Genomic DNA, 24,630 nt, shown 5'->3' on the forward strand with positions numbered 1-24,630 from the left:
ATATTAACGTATTTTATAAGGAATCACGCCCTCTTGTTGACGTATTCATTCACATAAATTATATAATAAACTTTATTCTACAATTACTGTAAATTTATTTAGGTGTATGAATTACTAGTGGATTTGTACGTGACATGACTTTCACGTATACTGTAGTATTGAAAATACATGATTTTTGAAAAATTCGCTTTTTGTATCTTAAATAACATTAGCTTTCATTACATTTACAAATATTCCACATAATAAAGAGTATGTAATAAGATCTATTCATATTAAAAATTTATTTATAATTTGGCTAGCATTGATTCCCAATCAGGCGAACATATCAGCGTACTGGTTACTGGACCTAAATTAATAAGATCACCGATTAAATTTTCGGTATCCACTTTTGCGGCAATAAGATCCTGCAATATTAATTATTATTATTATTATTATAATTATAACTTCATCCAATATTTGCGATCATTTCAGATACATACATGTCGAAAACTAAGATGTGACCCAACATCAACAGTTAAATTATTTTCTCCCAGTAATAAGCGTGCTTTACCCGATTTCAATATCTGTAACTTCCCTAAAATACCAGGTTTTAAACTACTTAAAGTACAAAATTCCGTTTGTTGTTTACTTTCATTCTCCTTTTCGTAATTTGCATTATTTGATCGAGTTGGTCTAGTGTCTTCTGCACCACCTACTAAACCTGGTAAACAATCTGGAAACTGTATTAATTATTTAGTGAATTATATGTGAAAATGAATATTACTTTTATTTCATTTTTAATAGAATTCCTTACCTGCATTAAAATATATGAATTTGCTTTATTTTCAATAATGTTGGGAATGCTTTCTAAAAATTCATCTTTTGTTTCAACATCAGATTTGGGTATCTTAAGTTTATGTTCCTTCTTTGGTGGTAACACTAAAAGTAATGTTATTATCATTATAGATCAAAAGAGAAAAAAGGATTATACTTACCCTCTCCATTTTCCAAAATAATGGGTTTCCTATCTATTTCTTCTTCCTCTTCTTTTTCAATCGATACTTTAGTGTCCTCCTTGTATAACTTTCCTATAATAAGTAAAAATCAAAAAAATATGATTTTTTTTAAAAAATAGTTACTAATACCTAGAAAGTAATAAAAACCTTTGATCATTGGCAAAATAACTGGTCCATTATCAAAGTTTATAGGTTCTCCATCATCGACGAAATCATCTCTTAGCAGTAACTTTACTTTTTCTTCTTCTTCAGCTTTATCAACACTACGGTTCAATTCTAATTTTGGTTTTTCTAGACATACTTGAGCACTTCTATCACTATCCCTACAACCACCGCTATAGCGTTTTCCTGGTGTACTCACTATTCCAGTGGACCAAATACCACTAGACTACAAACATATTTTATATAAAATATCTTAATATAAAGTTATATTTACTAGAAAAATATTTTCATTATACTTGAATCAGATTGCTAGATCCCCTTCCACGTCCTCTGTCGCGTCCTCTATCTGTATTACCTCTGCCACGTCCTCTATTATGGTCTCTATCTCTACTTGTCTTTGCAGAATCATTTTGCGTCGAGTCTCTGGAAAATAAGCATCGTTTCATTAAATTCATAAACTCAATCATTAATTCCTCTTATAAAGTTGACTTACTCTTTTTTCTTAGTTCTCTGAGCATTTAAATTTGGTATATATACTTTCTTGGATTTCTCAGTCTTAATGTTACCCCCCAATGTTAAATCTCTTGGCAATCGGAAAGAAGTTAATCTAGTAGTAGTTGATAAACCAGGTTCTGTTTTAATGTTTTGTATAGGTACAGGCAAAGATGTCCCAGGTTCTACCTTTATTTGGATATTTGGTGGAAGTGAATTGCTTGCATCGTCAGACTTGTCAGAAGACATTTTTAATTATTACAAATCAATTAACAGCTAAAATCAAATATTATATATTAGTTATCGATAAAAACAATGTAGTTTTAAAATATATTCTCACCACGAAGAGATATAAAAGGTTTTTTACAATGATACTACAATGATATTTAAGCACAGTACATCACACATAACCTCTAATATACATAATAATCACAAATTTTATAAAATGTCTTTTATCAAGACATATAAGTATCAATAAATAAATACGACATTATAATACAACATTTCATTGAACGTGTCTTGCGATGTAACTTATAAATCTTTCGGATCCATAATGCATACGTTCGCTATGTCGCATAGGTCGCACGTGTCTTACTATACTCTTCCATTTTGTTTTGCATGTATTGTTCGAAATGCATATTTATTTCTGTATGCATTTTTAGTTATGAGTACAATTTTAATTTGAAAACAGAGATGATACATTAACAGATAAAAATAAAAATAATTTATTTCGACTTGTTCGTATATTGTGACATGTTATGTACACATATCCTATTTCTAATTTAAAAGGCAGTCATTCTTTTACAGAATAAAATCATGTAAGACAGGTAAAGGAATTTTGTATTAAAAAAAACTTCATAATTATATTTTCATTTACACTCAGGAAGTATGATTTTTATAATAATATCTCATGTTTATATCGGATATCCGTGTGTTGCAAGTACAATTAGGGTACAGTGGAAAGGCGGGTATTTTTAAAATTACCACAAGACATCGGAAAGTAAATACGATTTTTTAGTGTGCTGGTATCTTGAAGTCCTGGCAGGATATTCCAGATAAGCGATAATGCGAACAGTAACCTCCAGGAGACGGTGGAGGTTAGCGATGTTTTCAGGATGGCTAGTAATAGTGACATGGGCAGGAGAACAGACTTCGTGTGATGAGGTCATCGTATGGTTTTTTAGCCGCGCCGGCAGTCGCGACGCGGAGCGCCCGAACGCCGGCTGCTACGTATAATCCTGCGGCAGGGACATGCTTGCCATGTGCCTACCCACGACGTATCGTTTCTCCCATCGCGAGTGCAACGTGTCCTCTTTCTTTTTCGGTGTCACGAAACCGTCGTTCGTACGCGAACACGTTCACCTTCCTTTTAATTCATTCGCTTCGACTTGCTGGTTCTACTTCTGATTACGATTTTCAGTGAGTTTCGAGCCCCAAGAACCTGTGGCTACGAGTGCCTGATTTCGAATCGACGTAATTTCTACCGGCTAGACAGATGACCGATTTAAAAGGCGACCGGTCAACTACGGTTCTTAAACCTGTTTCTCTCCCCCTTGTACATGGAACACGTCGAGTTTTCGAGTAGCCTGCCTTCGTGATACCTGCGCGTGGTATCTTTCGGTCCAAGTCCTTTCTAGTATTTGATCTGATGAAAATTTATCCGCGAGAGCGGCATTCTCCGCTTCAAGATCAAAACATGTTTATGCACGAACTCCCGCGGCCCGAGACTATTTCGTATTTTCGATCGATTTCGCCGCTAATACACACCACGGGCTGAATACCTTTTACCCTTTGTAAATATTCAAAACTTTTGTGAACACCGCGAGAAATTGGAGGGGGCGGTGCTTCGAAGGATACCACGTGTTTCAGGGTACGCGACGACGAGCAAAATATCGCGGCGCAGGCGCGAACTACGGTGCTCGGTAGGCGAGTTTCAAATCTCTTATCGCAGACTGCAAAGCGTGGTTCTGCATGAAACGGTGCGCGTTTTGTTCATAGAACCGTGAACGTTAATTCTCGCGTGTCGTCCACCGGATGCTGTCAGATATACAGAGTGTCAAATTCGAGATTACTCGCAGGAATCGATAGCCAGTTTGTTAGCAAAACTTCGCTGGCAAAGCTTGCAAAAGCTTGAGATCATTCGCACAGTTGACGTTTGAAATAAAAAATATTAACAGACCGGATAAAACGATTATTCTTCTTCGTTGATAACCGTTTCATTATTCGGACGATTCGGCCAATGTACACGGATCGTTTTGTGGTCGTTTCGATGCAATCGCGTTTCGACGTTTGCATGGTAAGATTGTAAATAACCAGTTGTTTATAGAGACAACCTGTGTCGCGTTTCGCAAGCCTTACTTCCTTCGTTGGTATAACATTAGCAGAGTCGATTTCGCGATTGACCGTTAATCGCATCGTTGTCCTTTGTCGGTTGAGTCGAGGTGCAAAAACGGTGTGTGAAATCTCGCGTGAATTCGTGTACTCGAAAGACGTTTAAATGTCTTTCAGTTGTCGCGCGCACGTGTACGAGGATGCGTCGAGGCGACTCCTAGTTCCTATGAGTTTAAATTTTTGACTCGCGTTCGCGCGTGTCGGTGTTTCGCGTGGTATACCATTCATCTCACGGCGAGAACTTGTACTCTGTTGAGTGGCGTTTCGAGAGTTCTGGGATATCGAGGATCGTCGAGGATCGTCGAGGATCGTCGACGCTACAAGGAAGTGGCTCGGACCGGAAAAGCGATTGTTTTGCCAAGATGAACGGCGTGCAGCGAATGCCTAGTGACGCCTTCGACACCAAGGTGAGATTACAATTTATTCGTTCAAACGTCTGCGAATTAACATGTCTCGAATATTCTGTACATAGTAGACTTATGCAAATGACCATTTAACACCGTGCAGCATTCCTGGATAATTAAGTATTGCTGTGAATTAATATGAATAACGTTACGACGTCGTAAGCAACGAACGTAGAAACTTTGTTAGCGTGGACAGGCGCGCGACAATCTATGAACGTGTTTTATAAAAAATAAAATATGAAAATTACGACGCGATTTGCTCCAAATGTGTCTCGATTTGCGAGGTTATCACGATCAGTCGATGAAGTAAACCGAGACGGCGAAGGTTATTTAAAAAGCATCGTTTGACATGTGTACACGTAATCGGGTCGACCTTGGCCCGCGTAACCCAGTACATAAGACGTCCTTGAACGGGGTCGTTACTTCTCGTAGGAACAAACGATCGTACACAGTTTCTGTCGTTGTCTAGGCACTTTGTTCCGCCTACCCGTGGCCCCGATAGGCGCGTTCCCACGTTAAAAACATTTTTTTTCTCTCTTTCCGCAATGCGACTCGTCCTTCGGTAACGTATTTTCGACAAACATCACTATCGATTACATCACCTGTCTTGTATAGGTAGCCAATCGTTTATCGATCTTACTATTGCTCGCTTCACCATTGCGAATCCGTTTTGAATTTGTTTGTTCACTGCAAGTAGATAAAAAATTGATCGTCGTCAAGTTCTTGGTCCCATTCGAGAAAACGGAATGTCCTCGGAAATGGTTACCAAGAGGACATCGATCGCGGCTAGATTTATACCGTGCAACCTCGCGTGTTACTTTTTTCTCACGGAATACTCGCGGTAGAAGCGCTATGTTTCTCCACGAACATATTTCATAGCGCTTTAGATTATTTGCACATTAGTAAAAAAAAAAACCTGATATCGCGTGCGATGCAATAGGAATTCTTCCATCGTCTCACTCACTTGCCCGTTTGCTTGTTGCATTTCGATTTCCGAGCAAGATTCGATATACCTTCTATCGACTAACTTCGTCGTAGCAGAATTAAAATTCTACAGCCTATAACACTCCAGTTAAATTATCAGAAGAGTATTAGTTAACAGAGATATTTTTTCGAAAAATTGAGGAGAATCCACGTTTAATTGGAAGCTCGTAGCAATCGCTCGTGTCAGGAACAGACTCCGGTTCCCTTCCACGGAGATCCTTCATGGAAAGCTCGACAAGCTGGAGTAAGGAAAAAAAAAAAAAAAAATACGAGAGTAGAGAGGCGACAAAGGAAACGCGTATACTCTGGTCTCTTCGCCACAAATACGAGCAGAGTTCACCCACTTTCCTGCCTGGCAAGGTGGTCACCGAGAGAGCATTACCATTCGGTAAGGGGCTCGCTGGTGTGCGTACGTGCGCGTCGAACATAACGTGCAATTAGGTGTCTTAACGCCGAGGCTGGTGCACCGAGGTAACGCGATACCTATACCGGTCTATGGCAACGCGACTCCATCGAGCCCGAGCTTGATTCGAGCTGGTCGACACGCTAGCGTCGATTTCAACCCTCCAGGCTTGTCTCGTTGCCGTCGTGTTTAGAAAACTCCTTCGATTGCCTGGTATTTTCTGCCTGCAAAATTGTTAAATTTCAGATCGTTTTATACTTTAGTGGTATAGGCGATTACCAGCGATTGGATTCGTTGTCCTGTAGCGATTTGGATTTCGATTGATTTGGGACTGCTGCTCCGCATTTATTTACATTAGGTATTTGCTTCGTCAACAAGCTCGACGATTTTTGTACTATGGACGAGAATACGGATGGAGAATTTAATGTGTACGAAAATAGAAGAAAATAGTATCACGGTGGAAGAAACGACATAGTCCGATATCTCTTCGCAACAGAGATCTCCGAAATGCTGTTTACGCAGGCGAGTTGGACGATAACGTTACCCTTAGAGAGGAAGTTGGTGTAACCGATATAAATAGCGTTGACGAATGCCGTGCAATCTCGTAACGCGATCGCCTCGCGATTTCTTGCGCTTTTTGCTCCTTGTTTCGCCAGCCGAATAATACACGCCATTCGAGGCGGTTAATCGATTAGGATGGCTTGGATTGAAGCGATAAATCTATTACATCGCAACGATAGACCTAAGTCAAAGATATTGCCGCTGTTGCGGCGTTTACGCGTTGCGTAAGCGAAGTTTATCAGCAGGGCAGTAATCGGTAAAAAAGTACACGACACTGTTGATTCATTCTTCAAATCCGCGAACACGGTCACGCGTGCTTTCGAGGATCCTCTTACAAGTTAAAGTTAATATTTTGCAAGTCTGGTATCTGTGACGTATTCGCGGACGCTTTGTCTTTCCTCCTAGGACAAATTGAAGACGAAACGACACGCGAAGGTACCGGTATTTTCGTATCCACGTACATCGTTCGCCTGTCGGTTTCGCAACGAGTTGCTCGTTTTCTCGTCACGACATTTCACTGAACCTTCGTCGCTCCGTGATGGCGATCAGGCTGCTAATTAAACGGGTACACCGAACGATCCCGTTTCGATATTTCGCATAGACGTCTTAGCCATGGTTAGCGCAAGGTCTCGTGTTATTAAAATGCAATAAACTAGTCGCGCGTGCTACGGGAACGTTCGAAGGCTGGTCTATCTCGAAGCTCGAGTGAAAGCAACGGGAACCCATTCGCTCGGCCTCTTTTTCTTTTTCCCTGCTCATGGTTTTTTCAATCGAACTTTAGTTTCGCGTTACCCGTAAGACTTTCACGTAGCCACGTCCAGTTGTGCGCTTGCGACTAAGCCAGACTCACGTGACTGAAATCGAAAATCGCCGATCGTATCGCGGGGAGCCGCTCCACGCTGTTCGAATTTCCGCCACGATTCGTCGCGGCCGAGCAAAACCTCGCTTTTGGTACTTGACCGACGTTTAGCCTAACTGCAAGCCGCGGTTCTCGTTAAAAACCGAGGCCTATTGTTACCTTACGAAATTGCCGTGATAAAACGCGCGATCGATCATCGGTTTCCCTCGGACAGGCAGCTATTAATCTTATTTCGCAAAACGGCAGCCGCAAATCGCGAGATATACGGCGTATTTAAGCGAACGGTTCATTTGCCGCAATTAGGTCAATTATTATCATTTGCTGGAACAAGTCGTAAACCGGCGCGAGTTTCTCGCTACGCACGAGACAACGTTAGGAAACAAGGTACAACCGTACCGTTTCTCCTTCTCTCTTTTACGATTTACCACGTCGCCGGCTCAGCGCTCTTCCCTCCGTGATTATCCACGTTAATCCTCCAACGCCGCTCCGTATCGCCACACCGCCGTATCATTGCGCGGTTCGTGACGCGACTGGAAAAGAAATCGCGAGCCGCGGATGATGCATCGCGACCAAGTTCCGCGGTATTGCGACCTCATAACTTCCGCCGCGTTCACCAGCGAAAGTAGGATAACTCACCAACATCGTCGTCACGTATGATATTTTCCTCTCCTTTGTTTCTCCTCCTATAGCTACGTGTTAAACGTTGAAAAAAATGACGAGATAAAGTTGGTTCGCGCGAGCCTTGTCTTGACGATTGTACGATTATCTGCGATCGGAGCGCGCTCCAGCGAAAAGAATATGCGATGTCCTCGTATTCAGACTATCGTGTGGAGTATAGAGTACATATCGGTATCCAGACTATTCTAGATCTCTGACAAACGAGTTGTCTAACGAAAGAACAAGCGGCAACCACAATTTCACGATCTACTACGCTACCATTTTTGGGGGCGAATTTCGATTGAACGCGTAAATCCGATTCAATTTCAAAAGATCCCAACGATAGAAAATGAACGATCGAGGATGGAACGAAGAGGGGAATCGCGCGAGCGTCTCGTGGAAACGAGGAGAATTGTGCCAATGTTGCGCGTCGTGTTTTCATTTACGGTTAAACGAGTTCTCGGACGACGAACATGGTTACCGCGTATCGATTAGGGAATCATCGGGCTCGAAGCGATCGTCTCGTCGATCGAGCAATACCGGCGACACGCGATCCCATTGCCTTTCGAAATGGAGGCTTGTCAATTATTTCTCATACCCGACAGGAGTCCACCGGCCAAAGATTCGATATCAATTATCAGTTACACGCATGACGCGCGTAATTGCCCGAGTACGTTTCCACGACTTGTTTTTCTCTTCGGCGATTTATGTCTTCATCTTTTCGCGATCACGTCGCATGATGAATGGTACGAGAAATGGAACGTACACAAAACGTTTGTTTCGTAGGTCGATGTGTACCTTTTCGCATGGCAGTCTGTCGGTATTGGAAATTAGCGCCTCGAAACGCGGCACCTTAGGCCGTTCGGTATCGGTTCTTCCGGACAGCTGGTTAGAATTATCCGTAGAGTTCCTCCGAGAGCGTCACGTTAGTAGAACTTTCCAAGATGTTCCAACGAGGAGAAATTGCTGATTTATTAGAAGCAGAAACGGTTGCGGCAGAAAACGCGAGGTCAACGTAGGATTTCTGTGGGTGATTACACGTGTACCCTCTGTTGAACAGATTTCAATTAACAGTGACTGACGATCGACGAGGGTACCAAAGTAATTGCCGGTAATCAAGCAACCTCAGCTTCTCTGTCTTCCAGTAGGTAGGATCGATCTTTTTGTTCCGATTGAAACGAGCGTCGTTTCGCGGCAAGCGAAACGATTTCGCTTCTTACTTTTCCTTAATAGTTTGCTAATTGCAAATTTGCAGAATAGATAAAAGAAAAACGAAGCCGTATCGGTGCTAAACGGCAACAGAGGAAAGCGAAAAGTATTTTTAAAGGAGAAACTGAGAAACGTTGCGGAAAATGGAAACCGCTTTGAGCCAACGGTCGCGTGTTTGTCGGCAGTTGTGCTCCTCCGGGAGTCGCGTGACTCCCGTGGGATGCTTACCTAATGCTCGAGGAGGATTCGTAATGTAACGTGGTCAACGTTGGCCAAGTCCTATGGCTACGTAACATAGTGACTTTACAAACGGGGCGCCGGCAATCCCACGAGACGTGTTTATAAGCGAACCAAATAGATGACTGTCATGCTTAAGAAACAGCCGGTTAATTCGTTCGAATGTGTCGTAAATATGAGTTCGGCTGATTCACAGAAATCATGCGGGAAGCCTAGCACGTTCCCATTTAGAGTGCTTGTTCGCTGGTTTGTGCGCGGTGAATATTTATTTCTGACGTAGGTACTTAACGCCGACTCACACTTGTTTCGTATATGGAAGGTAAACACGTAGTAATGGTGTAAATGGTACGTGATCGCGCGGACCTGTCGGTAATCGATAATATATTAATAATTACGCGTTGGCAACATGATTTCACGAGTGCTCGTTATCTGATCTTCGGATTAACCGATAATAATTTCTTTTCAATTCTTGACAATTTTTTTTTTGAAGAATAGAACCTTGACTGGTATGTTTAATCGCTTATCCGATAGATCACTCGTAACTATCAGTGATTATCGTATCATAATTCCGGTGAATATCGGTAACGTAAACTCACGTGCGGAACGTTTCACGCTCGCTCGTGGGATTTCTGAACTCGATGACTGGCAATCATTCGATTCATTTATAATTTCATGGTCCAACGAGTCGTTTTATGATCCCGTTTTGCTTTCAGTTTTCTTTTCTTCGTTACGTAGTTTTTATATGCAATATCGGCATTCCTTATCCTCGCCACGATTTACAGAGAGTTAAAACGCATCGCGAGTCAGTGGTTTTCTTCGAATCGTAGATTCTTTATCGGGTTTTTAACTGGCCACGAGATGGTGATTCGAGAGTCCATTTCGAATGGCGAGAGTCTTCGCTCGAAACGCGTCATTTACCATACGAGAACAAAATGTTGCAATTAAAAAGAATAATCGCGAAGAAAGAAACGCGGGAGTAGACCGGAACGTCTCTCGACAGAACACAATGCGCTCTATACGCGAGCCTAAACGTTTCCCAATAAATATCGGGTTTCCGATGCGATTAATTAGATCGAAAGTTTCGAGATAGCGTCAACCCTGAAAAGGTGAACACATCCTTTGCGATATACAGCAACTATAATCAACCACGCCCTTTCGGATCTTATCTAGAGTGCAACCTTCGATCTTTTTCATCCCCTCCCGTGCCAGTTCGTCCCCGAAAGGTTAGCCTAGCTTTGCCTCGTGTAGGAAGTCCCGCGAGATAAATCGGCTCGATGAAACTATGAGGGAGAAATAGGAATAATCGTACGATGTCGAATCCTGTTTCAACGCGTTGGCGGTACGGTTTGCTTTTGAAGTGTAAAGGAGGCGTGGTTTCTCTTTTTACGCGAAACTTCCGTGACTTGCTTATAGGAGCGCTCAAGAGAGTTAAATTCGTTCGTATCTTTTTAATTTCGACGATGAATCTTCGTCGAGAGAAGAAGAGACGTAGGGTCCGAAGAAAGTGGGCGGAAAGTAATCGACGCGTTTGCCCGAAAGATTCTGTCGGGACCGCTGTTCCGAGAAATTGACCGTGTTTGGTTGAAAATATCGGAAATACGAAATATTCCCTCTGAATATTACGACAGCTACGCAAAGTTTTCGCGATTTAGTGAATTATTCTTCTACTTTAATTTCATTTGCCGCGTCAAAAAACCGTCCTTGCCTCTTCATTGCCGGAACGTTACGAAACGATCCTTTGATTCCTCTGCTTTTATACCAAAGGAAATCTAAGGAATCACGTACCGTTCTGGTCGACGATCGAACAAGAAGCTGCACAAGTGCCGCCCGTTCAAGGAGATTGATAAGCAATAATTTCGAAGAGAAATCACGCCGATGCATACCGTGTACCGCCTACAAGGCACATCGTAAATCGTATCCGTTACCATTCGAATCGCATTCGGGGACATTTGGGGAAACCTGACTTGGACTAAATTTCACGTAACAGTTAATTTATGGGATTGCGCAACGTCGAGGCAGATATTCCAGGGCCAAGTTCAGGATAGGATACCGTGGAACCCCATACGGTTTCCGATCAAGGCTGACCGTGTCGGTCGGGGACGTAAGGAATTCGAGTGTATCGGTGGCAAGCCAAATACGCAGCGTGCGTCCTTCGATGCCGCGATATTTAGCCAGAACACCGATAATAGAGAAATCGGGGTCGGTGTGTTATGTGTGGAACAATACTCGGAGATCTCGGTGCAGCGTGTTTCGTGACCAGATTGGAGCACGTGCCATAGCTAACGGCCATTCGGCCTGATTTACATCCGACTACTAGTTTTCCCTTTTTGGTGATCATCGAGCGGCTGCATCGAGACACAGAAGAACGAGCCTTTAGGTGTCTTTGCGTTACGGACGAATGAACGTGGACCGTGAACGCGAGAGCTCGAAAGAAAAGGAACCCAAAAGAGGCCGTTGCTAAAAGAACAGAAGCTTTTTCATTCGTAATCGTTTCGCATGTCACTCCTATCTTCCGAATAATGTTTCCACGACGACATGAAAATTGTACACCAACGGCTTCTAAGAATGGCGCGCTAGACTCTACGATAGAAACGGATGTGGCTAACGTTCGACAGGGTATCTCTTACTCTTACAAAGAAACGAGAACAAGCCTAGCTTTTTAGAACTCGAGCGATCAACTCGATGCTGGATATAAAGTTGCGCTTCGTATCTGGTTATCGCGACGCGTCTAAGGAAAACTTCACTTTGTCTTTGCAACGTTTCCCTAACGAGATATTATCGGTTGGCGGAATATACTGCCGCGATTTAGAATTCCCAGTGACGCATTTACAGTGGCCTGCGATAAATTTTGGGTCGCCGTTTCTGTAGTTACACATTCTTTCGCAAGGTGTGACAACTCGATAACTTCGACCCACTCGTTCATTGTTCTTCTCGGTGAAGCAATTTTTATCCGAATCCATTAGAGAAATTTTTCTTATCGTTCCGTTGGTTATTGTACAAGTTTAGCCGCTTACAAGATACAGCTTATCGCTAGGACATCTGGATATTAGTGGCAGTCCATGGGATTTAGGCAGATTTGCCCACCCTTACGGGACAAGGGTTTATTAATCACGAGGAAGTATGTTATTAAATTACATTATGTCGAGTGCATAGAACTGACCGTGGTTCCTGATTGTGTCAGGGTCGTATCACTTTATTTAATAAGGGTTAATTGCCCTCCGGTCAACGATGTTAGTACGCCATTGTATAATTTATGAATTACGAGCGTTCCACTCTCACTCTGCATTACACGCGCGTCATCCTCCTAAATATTCGTGGCCCTAACGTGTTGTCGGCTATATCTTAAAAGTTAATCCCTCTGCTCGTTGTTTCCGTCACAGTAAATCTGCTCGCCAGGATTTACGTTCTGCCGAGTACTCGCTGGTCGCACTTCTCTCTTTTACATAACTCTCGTGGTACGCCGTGCGCCATACGCGTATCCTTTGTACCCCCACCGATGACATACGTTCGTTCACTTCTTTCTATCGTGATTTTTTACAATGTAAACAGTTCTCAAGGATTGATATTTTTACATGCACCACGTAATGTCATTCGGTCGGGTTGATCGCGATCTACGAAATCGAAAATTCGTCAACGTCAAATCGCGCCAACATTTCTTTTCCATTCTCCTTCCTCGTCGCATGCTTTATCGCTGAATACGGCCGACTTCGTGTGTTGTAACACGATCGATTAAATTCCTCGTTACACGCCCGATGCTCGTAATCCATGATCGCCGATCTAATTCCCCGTTATCACACACGTGCGGAACGAATTCTTCTTTGCGACGAGCAACAGCGACTACTAGTCGATGCTCGTTATTTTCGATCTCTGGTTGTCCCGATACTTCGTACACGAACGCTATAGGTTGTCGCGTGCTCAATTAAAACTCGCGTATCTAAATATAGCGGGCAAGTGGTGCGGCATTCCGATCGTGAACATTGGTTAGAAACCGACAGTGAGTACGAGAAGTTCAACGATGCGACTCATCGGTCGAATTTTAAAGAATCTGCCGGAGCGAATGATGGTTTGCTAGCAACGCCGCTAATATCGACCGTAACGCCATAGTTGCGGCGAAGCGCGTGGAATGCAACAGGAGGAATATCACCGAGTTGAATGATGGCGATATCGAGCTTCGGCCGGAAATGCGGACCGAGAGTAGGCAGCTTTTCCTGTGTCAAACGAGTCCAATTAAATCGCATCGAATAATCCCACGCGCGCGACATTCTTCGCGCGATACTTGTTCCCGTTCCAGCCAGGGAAAAGTAAAAAAAAACTGCTCGAACGTTGGGTTAGAGATATCTGGAATAGCGTGTCGGACACGTGAGAGCGAGCACAGGTGACAGTGACCTGACAGAGCACGATCGAGCGCACAGCGTTGGACAAAAATGCATCGGAAGCCTATAAACACGCGTGACACAATCGTTGGGGAATGTCAGTGTCGGAGGGCCATAGGTCCTTTCTCGGTTTACCGTCTTCTTCGCGATCCAGTCGCAACGATGCTATTTCTCGTGTGGCAAGTTAAGTAAACGCGATCGTTAAGTAAAAAGCGCGTACGAAACCGTCTCACGAAAGATCGCTTTCTTTCGATTAATTTTGATCGAGTACGCGACTTTGTAACGATAACCATCGGGGTGTGGCTCCACTTTCCACGGTTCTTGGATATTTGAGAATTTTTCATCGATACGTGCAATATTTATTCGAACCGATCGCGGTCACCACGCAAGGTTTCGCTTTCGTCGTTGGTCGTAGGTCGCTTTTGCGCGTCGCTTTTATGAATAATGTAAGAAAGAAATGCTAATTGAAATACTTTCGAGCGCTTTGTTAACAAATCTCGAGGCGGCTCGCGCTGACGGTTCGATGAATCACGACCGATTGCTCGCGCTGAAAGCGACGCAAGCAAGAAAGGGAAAGCCCTCGTTGCAAAGAGCGGAGGGATGACGTAAAGGAACTGTGTCGATCGGCGGTTTAATCCTTCGTCGATATTTCGAGGCGATCGCCCGCGCACGATCGCGTATGAGTCAAATGTCTAATAGTGAACGGGAGGAGCGAAAGCAAGAGGGAGGGAGGACATGGGAGCAATATCGAGGGAAAGGGAGGCAAGAAACGGTGCGAGAGTCATGTAGATTAAAAGGACGGGCGCAAAAACCGATCGAAGAAAGATGCTGTGTAACGTTGCAGTTGGCACGTCGCCATTCTCTCTTTTCTTCCTTTTTTCCCTTTCCCTTTGGCTCACCCAAAATTTACGACGTGTGCTGAAAAATATCAATCCCGCGAGAATGGAATTCTTATCTCGCGCCGCGATACCGGCTACTATCGGAAAATGGCTCCGCTCCGTGACTTTTTTTTTTACAACGATTTTGTATTTCTCCTTTTTTTTTTTCTTTATCTATATCAGGCTTTGCCGTATTTTCGACTGGATGATCTCGCCGAGACTCGAGCGCTCTCGAGAATCCTGTAAATTTCGCTTTCGATCGTATACGAGGATCGAGATTCTCGATCTTTGCACGAATAGGTCGAAGGAGTGGATTGCCATGCCGTGAGCGTAGAGACGAAATAAAGGTCGTCGTGACCAGACACGAATTATTTATGTCTTAAATTGAACGGCCAAATGACGCCACTTCCGCGCGGGTGACATCATATCGTCGATGCTCAATGTCAGCGTTCATTTACACCGGTTCCTTGATGAAATTACGAACGTGACGGAGTATTCCAGAATCTGGGATGGTTCGTGGCATTTTTTTTTTTTTTTTTTTTCTCCCTCGATGACGATATGGCGAGTCCGACGTAGGAAAAAATACAGACGTCGGATATTAGCTAGGATTATCTTTTCGCAATTGTCACTCTTGTTTTGAGCGTAGCGATGCAATTGTAACCGCAACTATGCAACGAAGACGTCTATCGCTTGTGTTCCTACGCGTTACCGATTGCAAGGAAAGTTATTCGGAGTTAACGTATAGATATTCGATGACGAAGAGAAAAGCTATTTCGCGAAATATCAGCATTGTGGTCGGCTTCACGTCAGGACGCGATACGCAGAAAATAGTTTATCAGAAACAGCTGGAAATGGGTGGTAACTCTCGCAGCTTGACGCTCGTTTCCCGTATTTGTTCCGCAACTTCTCCAAAGCAACAACTTTGTACTCTTCGTCTCTGCATCGAATATACCAACTAACGTGCGTTAGCGTAATTCCAATCGAGATATACGTTATGCGGGATTCAGGCCGTTATCGAATTTCGATAATTCGTAGCATTAGGACGATTTACTTTCAGCGGCTTCTTTAAAGAGCAAGGCTATCGTTGGACACGATGACGTAAGGTGTAATCTGCACGAAAATCGTTCCCGCTTCCTAAATTGGAAATCAATTTTTTTATTCCACAAGTAGAACGAAATTAAATTTTTCCTACGTTAAAATATATTTATCGCGTTCAATGATAATTATATTTTGCATCGTCGAAACAGATCGCAATTTGAATCGGTTTTCAAGTTTCAAACGTTGCAGATCCCTGCAACACCGGCCTGGGATACGGTCGATGTTCATCGCAGCGGTCTTACGATCACCGGACGATGTCGCCGTTGGATTAAGCCACGATGATCGATTGATTTAGAGGCGCGCGCCGACATGGCATACGAAACTGGATTGCCTCGTTCGTTGCTTCGACTGTTACAAACATTTTCTTCGGATATATTTCGTACTGGTAATAGCTCGGCGAAGACTACAAGCAACGCGTAACAGCATAGATCGCCATCAAGCTTTTTCGCAACGCAAACGAGTAACGGAACCGCAAGCAAAAAGCATGCCAGTTGAATAGCTAGATTCTAAGCGATCTTCGGGTTCTTCCCTGCAACCTAGAACATATTTATCAATCACTGTCTCGTCGGCGAAGCTCTACCGGAGTGAAATAAGACTCGAAGAAGTCTGAGAAAGAAAGCTCGCGAACGATCCTACGCGGTTCCGTAATTAGTCAGCGTTTCAAATAGCGTACGTTCCGTACTGGAATTCGAGATCCTGGAACTTTGCGTTTCGACGGAATGTCCGTGCAACGGTCCAGCGTTCCCCATTGAAACGAGAACGGTACAAGACCGAATGACTCACCACAGTCGTGTGTTACGATCAGACGCTGAACAATTGTGACATGCACCGCTAAATGCTTAACGGTATCCTGGTTAAATCCAATTAGAATATTTCTATCTCCCTTTGTTCGATCGTTACGGACGAATCACTCCCATGGCCGTTTCTCCGACGCTTCTCGAATACTTACGTAGCAAAGGGTTCCCCTTTACAACGAGACATTCTCCAGAGCTAAATCTACTTTTGGCACGTTGTTATTTAAGTCGTGTCAAATTCATGCCGTATTGTTCGATACAGATCGAATCTGGGTTTCGTTTCGTCTATGGTGTATAATGGGGTCTAGGCTAGCCGATCTAGCGATCGACGATTGGCGTAGGTTAGAAGAACGCTGGAATCGGTCGCGTTTACGCGCATCGATAAACATGCGTGCGGGGTCGATTGCAAATCGTATCTATTGTCGGATCGGCCTGGTATTCGCGCATTCATTAGTTGCCAGGGGAATGTGAGAACGACGCCTTAAAATCATCGGTGCTCGAATACGTCGCCCTTGAATCCGACAAGTACGTAGGCATCGCGTGCATTACATCTCAAACGGATGCCCGCATCTATTCCCGGATTAAGCACGTTTTTACGCGCCTCCAAGACACAGAGACACGCTCCGACGCGGTTTTACGCTTCGCGTTCGATCTTCCATTCTTTCTCGAATCGTCGTTAAATTCGCAACCGATCGAAGAAACCGAATCTTGGAACGATGAAGATTCTATGGAAGGTGGATGATCCTTCTGCGGTGTTCTCTTAGGAGGCTCACGATCGTTGTTGGATTATTCGTACGGCGGGGAGCGATCGAGTCTCTCCGTGACACAGATAATCGAAGAGTAAGCCGTCGATTCGACGGATATCCTCGGTCTCACCATTTCGGGCGAAAAGGTCGATACGCGCGCGTAAGGCCCCGTTCACCAAGCGGTTAGACCTCTCTGTGCAAAACGGCGGGGGCGTTGTGACAGGACCTTGTCGCGGCCCACACACAGGGCTGTAGCAGCGAGTTCCACGAAAACTCCTTGTTATGAAATTTCCATTCGCGTGAAAAAGTATCCGACATCGATCACCGATGTCGAATACTCGGTGTATTTTTTGATCAATCGCTTTTTTAAAAGCGACTACGTCGCTGTTCTTTACAGGCGTCTTCATCGTCGTCGTCGAGTCCTCGATATATTTTAAGTATACGCTCCTGCATGGTCTCGCAAACAGGCAAAGATATTTAATTATCGATCTTCGACCGACTTTTTCAAAGGATCACGTGTAGGAGGAAGCAGAAGAGGAGGCGTGGGTATACAGTCGTTTCCGTCGACCATCAAAGAAGATGCATAAAGCGACGGCCTTGATTTCTCGTTCATGCGTACGGAAAGATCGCTCGTGAAATCGATCGCGTTCATAGCCTTTAGCCTAGATAACCAAGACCGATATGCTCCTTCTTCTCTTAGTGGCGGGCTTCTTTCTCTCCCACTCTCTCTCTCTCTCCCTCCCTTCCCCTCTTTTGCTCTCTTTTTTTCTGGCCTCTTAATTCTTAATGCCGCGAGCACTTTTACCTTAGTTCGTCGCGGTGAAACAAAATAATTCATGGAAATCGGCCGAGCACGATTTCTGGTGGCGGCGGAGAAAAAACAAGACGCGTTCATACCTTTGCCGATTCTTCCTTGAACGAGCACGAGCGTCCCGGTTCACAGGTTTTTCGCGGTTAGAAATTCATCGAGCAATTACGGGCGAACGGAGCGCAAAGGCGGCACGTGGACCCGTTCAGCGATCGTCGCATTCTAGTTAAGATCGACGCATGAATCCAGCTCGAGTCCATGGAATCGTAAAAATCGTGGGTAGCGTTTGTTCGAACCGAAACAGGAAACAGGATGCTGGGAATAATCTTCTGTTAGACCATCTGTCCACCACTGTTTGGAAAGGACTTGGAAATATTTCGAAGCCAGACTGATCGGTCAGCTGGTTCCGACCAGCAACTGTCGTTCGTCGAAACACGAGTCAAATTGCCCAATTCCTGTATAATATTTCTACGATCGACAAATTTTTCTTTGTCTATCATTAAGAATAATCCTACGTTGATCTCAACCATCCAGCGAGATCGACCGAGATATCAGCGTGCCGTTGTCGTAAGTCATATTCTAAACGAGAGGAACGCGATACGCGAGCCACGGGCAATTGTTCAGCTGCGTGGCGTAACAGTGACAGCCCACTTAGGGGAGCCGATACGCGATTAACGAGAGATATACGAAAGCTGTTTCAGCCGGCGTGTTAAAACCCGGTCGAAAATTATCTGTCTGTGTCAATTTACAACCGAGTCGCCACCCACGCGCAATAAATCCGACTGCGTTATAAATTATAACGCGGGAACGGTAATCGGCGGAGAATATGCCACGATATTTTACCCCTGCACGTTCGGGGCTGGCATTGTCTCGAACTTAACGTCTCCTCGTTTAAGTAGAATTATCCTGTCTCATTAAACAAGGATCAAGCGTCCCTCGAGCTGGCCGTCGCGTTGCAGTGCGAATCAACGTACCTGTCAGAACGTGATTCGCGATAAATCCGGTAACCACACCCGCGGGATCTCGCGTCCGAGAACTTATTAGACGCGCACGGACGATTTTATCGCGCGACCGAACGTTCCGCTGAGCATTTTCGTGACGCGAAAGGACTTTGCTCGCCCGTACGATCCGATGGTTTCGTTCGGTAACGATTTGCCGAGGGCGGCCGAGAAAAAACGCACACTTTTTTATTGTTTTTCAAGGATACTGTGAATCATCCAACAGGTTTTCGTTCCCCTGGTCCTGACCGAATGACCATAGCGCGTGGAGGAGATTTCCAAGGAAGGCCATGATTGTTTTTCTACCTCTTTTTCCTGGGATCTGTGTCCTTTTCTCTTTGGTTTTCCCCCTTATTTCGATCACCTGATCATTTTTCTAAGGACTCGATGAGTCAAGCCGAAGTAACTCATTTTGCGAGTCGCTTCGATGATGCGCCCCGCTGACCATTTTCAGCTGTCATCTCTCCCTAACCCTCTTTCGAAAGAGAAAAGAAAAGATAAGAGAAAGACACCGTACCTTGCCCGTTTTTTGCCTAACGCGGCTATTAAACGACGGTGGCGCCTATCTCTGCTCGAGCTCCGAGCCGTTACGCACTCGCTCAAGTGTCGGTTAAACCACGACGCACTGTCATTAGGAGCTGCTGCGGTCGGTGACGACGTTCTTCGACTTTTTGCTAGACTTGTTCGTCGAGCAGGAATCGAGGAGGCAAAACAACGCCGAGAGTCGTTCCGATGAGAGGTCTGTGGCATGGAAAACGAGCCGATTAGGAGCGTCGATCGTCCCAGCGAAATGACTGTAATTAGACAAGCTCCACGAATGGGAGAAGAAGAAGATCCGCTCGATTTACCCGAGCATTCGATGGAACATAATCTAAACGAGCGCGCGTACATTGTACATCCCTGTCGTCGTGGTCGTTTCGCCGTAATGTGTTGCTTCCGATCGTAACACGTGTCGAAAGAAACTGAAGGTCGACGAAGGAAGGACTACGGTAGGAAAGAGAATCGAGATTCGGGTGAAAATTGGTTTGAACAGAGCGGAAAAGCTGGGAGAAGAGTCCCAGAATCCCGGTGAACTCGAGCGAGGTCGAGCTCACGTGGTCGTGTCGCGCCAGATGTGGAGGTGGAGGACGCAGAGAGGAGCCGGATTAACGGGAGAATCGAGTGGTCCGCCTCACCTCGAGGAGGACCGCAGGACGGAGGACAGCTAAGGAGGTGACGGTGCAAAGGAGAGGAGGATGCAGGAGGCAGTGAGTGGGGACGTAGAGAGCGAGGCATCTAAAGCGAAAGAGGGAGAGGAGGAAGGTGGTGGACAGGACGAGAAGGGGGAGAGGAACAACACGCTCTCCTCCGGTGCACACTCTCGTGGTGACTCCGACTGGCAAAGTGCTCGCGTTCGTGAAAGTCCACAGACGACTTTCAGGGTCGTCTGCTCCGTTCGTTCGGCCGAAGCCGGCTTCGCCTCGCGAAAAGAAGCCACCGAAAGGGATCCAAAGATACTGCTGTTTGTTGCGGTTACGAGGTGGCCGAAGCGACGAGAAGAGCTGTCTTCTCTCCACCACGATAGCGATTCGTCGATCCGCGATACCACGTTATCAAAGAATCCGATGAGATACCGAGTCTACGACGCGCGTTTTTCCCTCCCGGTCTCGTCGTCGTTGTCGTCGTCTCTGTGCCGTAACGAACGAAATCATCGCATCGAGTTTCTTTGACCGACTACCGATGTCACTCGTTGCTGAACTCTGCTCGCGATAGTCGCAACTGGATAATTTCGCTGCGTGAACTGCGCCGCTGATATGTGATCGAGCTGTGCGATTTCTCCTCACAGGACTTGTCGACGAGAATAATTCGCGATACGGATCGAAAGGAACCCGATTAAGTCATCGGACGCGGTAATACACGTCGCAAACTGGATTCGCGGAGAACCGTAACGGAACCTTGAAAAGTTTCCAACGTGACGCGAATCGATCGGTTCTAGTAGATACACGGTTGATATACGGTGCTGCGCACGACCATGTCGCGTCTTCTTCGTGGTTCCTCGTCGATCAAGGAAGGTTCCAAAGTGACCTCGTATTCCAAGGACCGTTTGCCCGACGAGCAGCAAGATCACGCGTTAAAGTCGTACAAGAACATCTCGAATCGTTACCATTTTGGCATGACGGGGCAACAGAACGACGAGGTGAGCAAGAACGGTCGAGACTATAAGGAGCACGGGAACGTAAACGCGGACTTATTGTATAAAAAGAGTAAGGAACACTTTGGCGCCTGGGACATCAAGGACATTGTGCAGAACGAGAGTCTCAGGTCGAGGAAGCAGACAGATCGATTCGAGGGTTCTCGATTAACCAACGGACGATCGAAGAACGATTCCACGAGGCAGGATCGTTGCGACGATCACGAGGAGACGTTGCAGCGTGACGATGGAACGAGGACGGGATCCATCGATCGCGAACATGCGGCATCGCATAGATCGAAAAAGAAAGAAAGCTGGGAAAACTCGGACGTCTCGAAAGCTACGTCGAAGCTGGCTCGATCGAAATACGACGACAAAGACGACGCGCAGAGAAACGACGAGAGGGATCAGCTTCTGAAGGAGATCGAGAACTTGGCCGTCGATGGAAGATCGCCGGATCGAAGGATCAAGGCGATGATAGAGCGCTTCAAGTCTCGAGAAGAAGACAAATTGAAGTTTAGAGCGGAGCGCGATTCGCACAGTCCGGAAAAGGACGAGTACAGGTCGAAAAGTGGAGGTCGAGGCGAAGTTCAAGCAGATCGTATCAACGATCGAGAAGGTGAGCGCAGATCTGGCAGATCTAAATTGCGAGACCTGGACACGTACGAACAGGAAGATAATAGAAATCGTTCCGTGGACCGAAGGATAGAGAAATCCAATGACTCGTTTACAGAGAGGAAAGCCGACGCGTATGGTGTGGAAAAAGCACATAGACGACCTAGAGAAATGGAAGACGACGTTTCTCGAAGGAAGAACAGTCCAAAGAGAAGAAGTTACGTTTACGATGGCAATCCGGAGGATTTCGACGTGCGAATACAGAAGTACGAGAGAGCTCTCGTAGAACCCAGAAGAGATCTAGAATCGCCTAGGCGAGTTTCGTTGAAAGATTCGGACGTCGACTTAGGGAGAAAGGACTCGTTTAAGGATCACGATCGACAGGTGACGAGAAAAAGTTCGTTTAAATCTGCTGACACGAAGAAGAGCCACTCTCGGGATAGGGAGCCCAGTTTGAGTAGGAAAACGTCCTTCAAGGACGAAGAAAACGATTTGTACAGAAAAAACTCGTTCAAGAGCCAGGACGTCGAGAAGAAATACTTCGGAAGGGAGCCGGAACACGTCTCGAGGAAGAATTCGTTGAAAGAGCAGGTCTACGACGCAAGAAGAAAAAATTCCTTCAAGGAACAAAATTCGGATTACGGGAGAATTCTGCCTAGGAATCGCGACGACGAAGAGGAGAGGAAGCGTTCGCTGAAAGGACATACCGACGGAGTCAGTAGAATCACTTTCAAAGAACACGACTTTGATTCAGGTAGAATTCACTCGTACAAGGATCAAGAGCCAGACGTCGGCAGAGTTAGCTTCAAAGATCATTCCAGCGGCGACTTAGGTCGTAAAAATTCCTTCAAGGAGAAGACCGTCGAGTTTGGCAGAATTTCCTACAAAGATCGTAACGACGATGCGGATCGAAGACCTGTCCACAAAGGCCAGGATAACGAGCCGAGTAAAGTATCTTTTCGAAACTTGGACGAGCCAAGGAGAAGGCACTCTCCTAATGGACGATACGTCGAATTTGGCAGCGTGTCGTTCCAGACTCAAGACGACGAGACCCGAACGAGCCCCCTAAACGATCAGGATTACGATTTGGAAAGAGACTCCTCGTTGAAGAGGCGAACGTCTTCGAGGAGCAAAAATCACGAGGCCGTCGATAAAAGATCGAACAGACATTCCAGACCGTTGACACCGCCGAAACGGGACGAACCGAAAGCGGAGTGTCGAAAGGATGCCAAGGACCGCGAGGAATTCGATTCCAAGTCGTGGCACGAGAGCAACCGGATTTTCGCCGCCAAGTATTTCCGAGAGAACAGCAGATACCGTGCGAATCCGGAGGGTCGTTCGGAGATCGACCGAGATCCCTCTCCCGAAACGGGAATTCAAGAATTCCATGGGAGAAAACAGTCGAACGAAGGATTCGGCAACGAGATAGAGGACTCGAAACGCAGCTGCACGAAATTGGAAACGTACAGCGGCTTTGGCAACGGGGAACATCCTCGAGATCTACAGAGTAGATACACGTCGACCCACGAGAGAAACGGGGCGACGATCATCAGGATTCGAACGAGTCCGGAGACGAGCCCGGCCGAGAGGAGGCGTCGCCGTCGTCCTGTACAGGACACGTACGCGGAAAGGAGAAGGCGTTACGAGGCTGAGGACGAAGCGGACAGCGACGAAGACGAGGAGGAGAATGATCGTCGACAGAGAGGGTCGACGCGCGGAGACGGCTTTATACCAGGGAGAGGCGTTTCTACACCTTCGAGAAGAGTCTGGAATTACCGCGAAGGGGTATGGCATTTTCATGAGTCAATTGCGTTCGATCAGTCCTTTATGGTTCAGAAGCGAGAAGCTATATTCATAAATCGATGGAGAAGATGAAAGCGAGATGATTCTCGTAACGGTTTCGAAAGCTGAGGCGAATCGGAGTGCTGCACGCTGGTAATCGACCGGCGCAGCGAGGAATTTTGTTTTTCTGATTTTCACCGGGCGACGCGCCGCTGGACGGAATCAGTACGTGCCGAGTGTGTTGGTGGATCGTTGGAAGGTGCGAACGTTTTCTTGCCGTGTTTCACGCGATTTGCTCTTGTTGACGATCGGTCGTTAGTCGTGATTCGCTCCTGCCACGATTTTGTATCGCGATTTCTTTTTCCTTCACGCCATACGTTAACTATACGGCGGTACCATCCACGTTACTTCCTAGATAGTTGTATGCATGCTTTTATTATATCTACGCACAACTACACGAGAGCTCGTTGAACGTTCAACGGACATGTATGAAATAAGTGAAAGTAATTATGAGAGCAATTACCGACTTATCTTTATGGAATTATTAGATGCGTATATATGAACGAGTACATGTAGAAAGTTTTGATTAAATTTTTAGTTGACCAGTGAAATTTTTTGATTCCAAACCAACCCCAATACGCCTCTGTTCTTTCGAACATCTTCTTGCCGCTTGCAACGCTAATTCTATGCTGTCGACGCGACGTCACCGCTACGATATCGAGGGAATAACGAGCGCTCGAAGACGCAAAAATCTGGGCTGGCTGTTAAGTCAATCAGGGTGAAAACAAACCCATCCGCTGCTTTATCCGTCAACGCTTGTTAATCCTTTAATTAATCCACTCCGTTACTCGGCTATTTAGTCTTTCCTCGGGCACGGATACCGCTCGCCACGGGCTAAGACGTGAACTTTCTCGAGTCAAAGTTGGTCAGAACGGTCGCGGAGCGCAATTAGTCTGAGCGAAAATTACACCGCTTGGATTTTTTCGCGCGCCAGCGAGTTATCCATCCAGTCGG

General features: G+C 45.5%; 2 protein-coding genes across 4 annotated transcripts in view; one reads left to right on the plus strand and one right to left on the minus strand.

Annotated features, from left to right (window-relative positions):
* Positions 1-54: 54 nt before the first annotated feature.
* On the minus strand, positions 55-2,637 carry LOC126866551 (DNA-directed RNA polymerase III subunit RPC4). 2 transcript variants are annotated; one of them, XM_050620288.1, is made up of 8 exons: positions 1,993-2,637; positions 1,651-1,925; positions 1,454-1,580; positions 1,143-1,383; positions 975-1,067; positions 794-918; positions 480-719; positions 55-404 (listed from the first exon to the last, which is right to left on the minus strand). In XM_050620288.1, the coding sequence occupies exons 2-8, from the start codon at positions 1,896-1,898 to the stop codon at positions 285-287; spliced, it is 1,194 nt and encodes a 397-aa protein (XP_050476245.1). In that variant the 5' UTR covers positions 1,899-1,925; positions 1,993-2,637; the 3' UTR covers positions 55-284. The 2 variants fall into 2 exon arrangements, with proteins under 2 accessions (XP_050476245.1, XP_050476244.1); XM_050620287.1 differs by having other exon boundaries at positions 1,990-2,637.
* A 264-nt stretch (positions 2,638-2,901) lies between these two features.
* LOC126866539 (four and a half LIM domains protein 2) overlaps positions 2,902-24,630 on the plus strand; it is a 71,478-nt gene continuing 49,749 nt past the window's right edge. The window contains exons 1-2 of one of the 2 annotated variants that reach the window (XM_050620241.1): positions 2,902-3,068; positions 4,158-4,447. In XM_050620241.1, the coding sequence (XP_050476198.1) occupies positions 4,403-4,447 (45 nt within the window). In that variant the 5' untranslated portion in view covers positions 2,902-3,068; positions 4,158-4,402. Of the gene's footprint in view, positions 3,069-4,157; positions 4,448-21,045; positions 23,620-24,630 lie in introns of those variants that run through there. The other variant, XM_050620235.1, reaches the window with a different exon arrangement.

Source organism: Bombus huntii, chromosome 6 (genome assembly GCF_024542735.1).
Source record: "Bombus huntii isolate Logan2020A chromosome 6, iyBomHunt1.1, whole genome shotgun sequence".
Taxonomy (NCBI): Eukaryota; Metazoa; Arthropoda; class Insecta; order Hymenoptera; family Apidae; genus Bombus; species Bombus huntii.

Bases quoted from the DNA above. Each gene is read 5' to 3' on its own strand.
- LOC126866551 (XM_050620288.1), bottom strand. From the start codon at position 1,898: ATGTCTTCTGACAAGTCTGACGATGCAAGCAATTCACTTCCACCAAAT. The intron at 1,581-1,650 runs GTAAGTCAACTT...CTTATTTTCCAG, and splicing joins CAGAGAACTAAGAAAAAAGA to AGACTCGACGCAAAATGATT. The intron at 405-479 runs GTATGTATCTGA...TTAATATTGCAG, and splicing joins CACATCTTAGTTTTCGACAT to GATCTTATTGCCGCAAAAGT.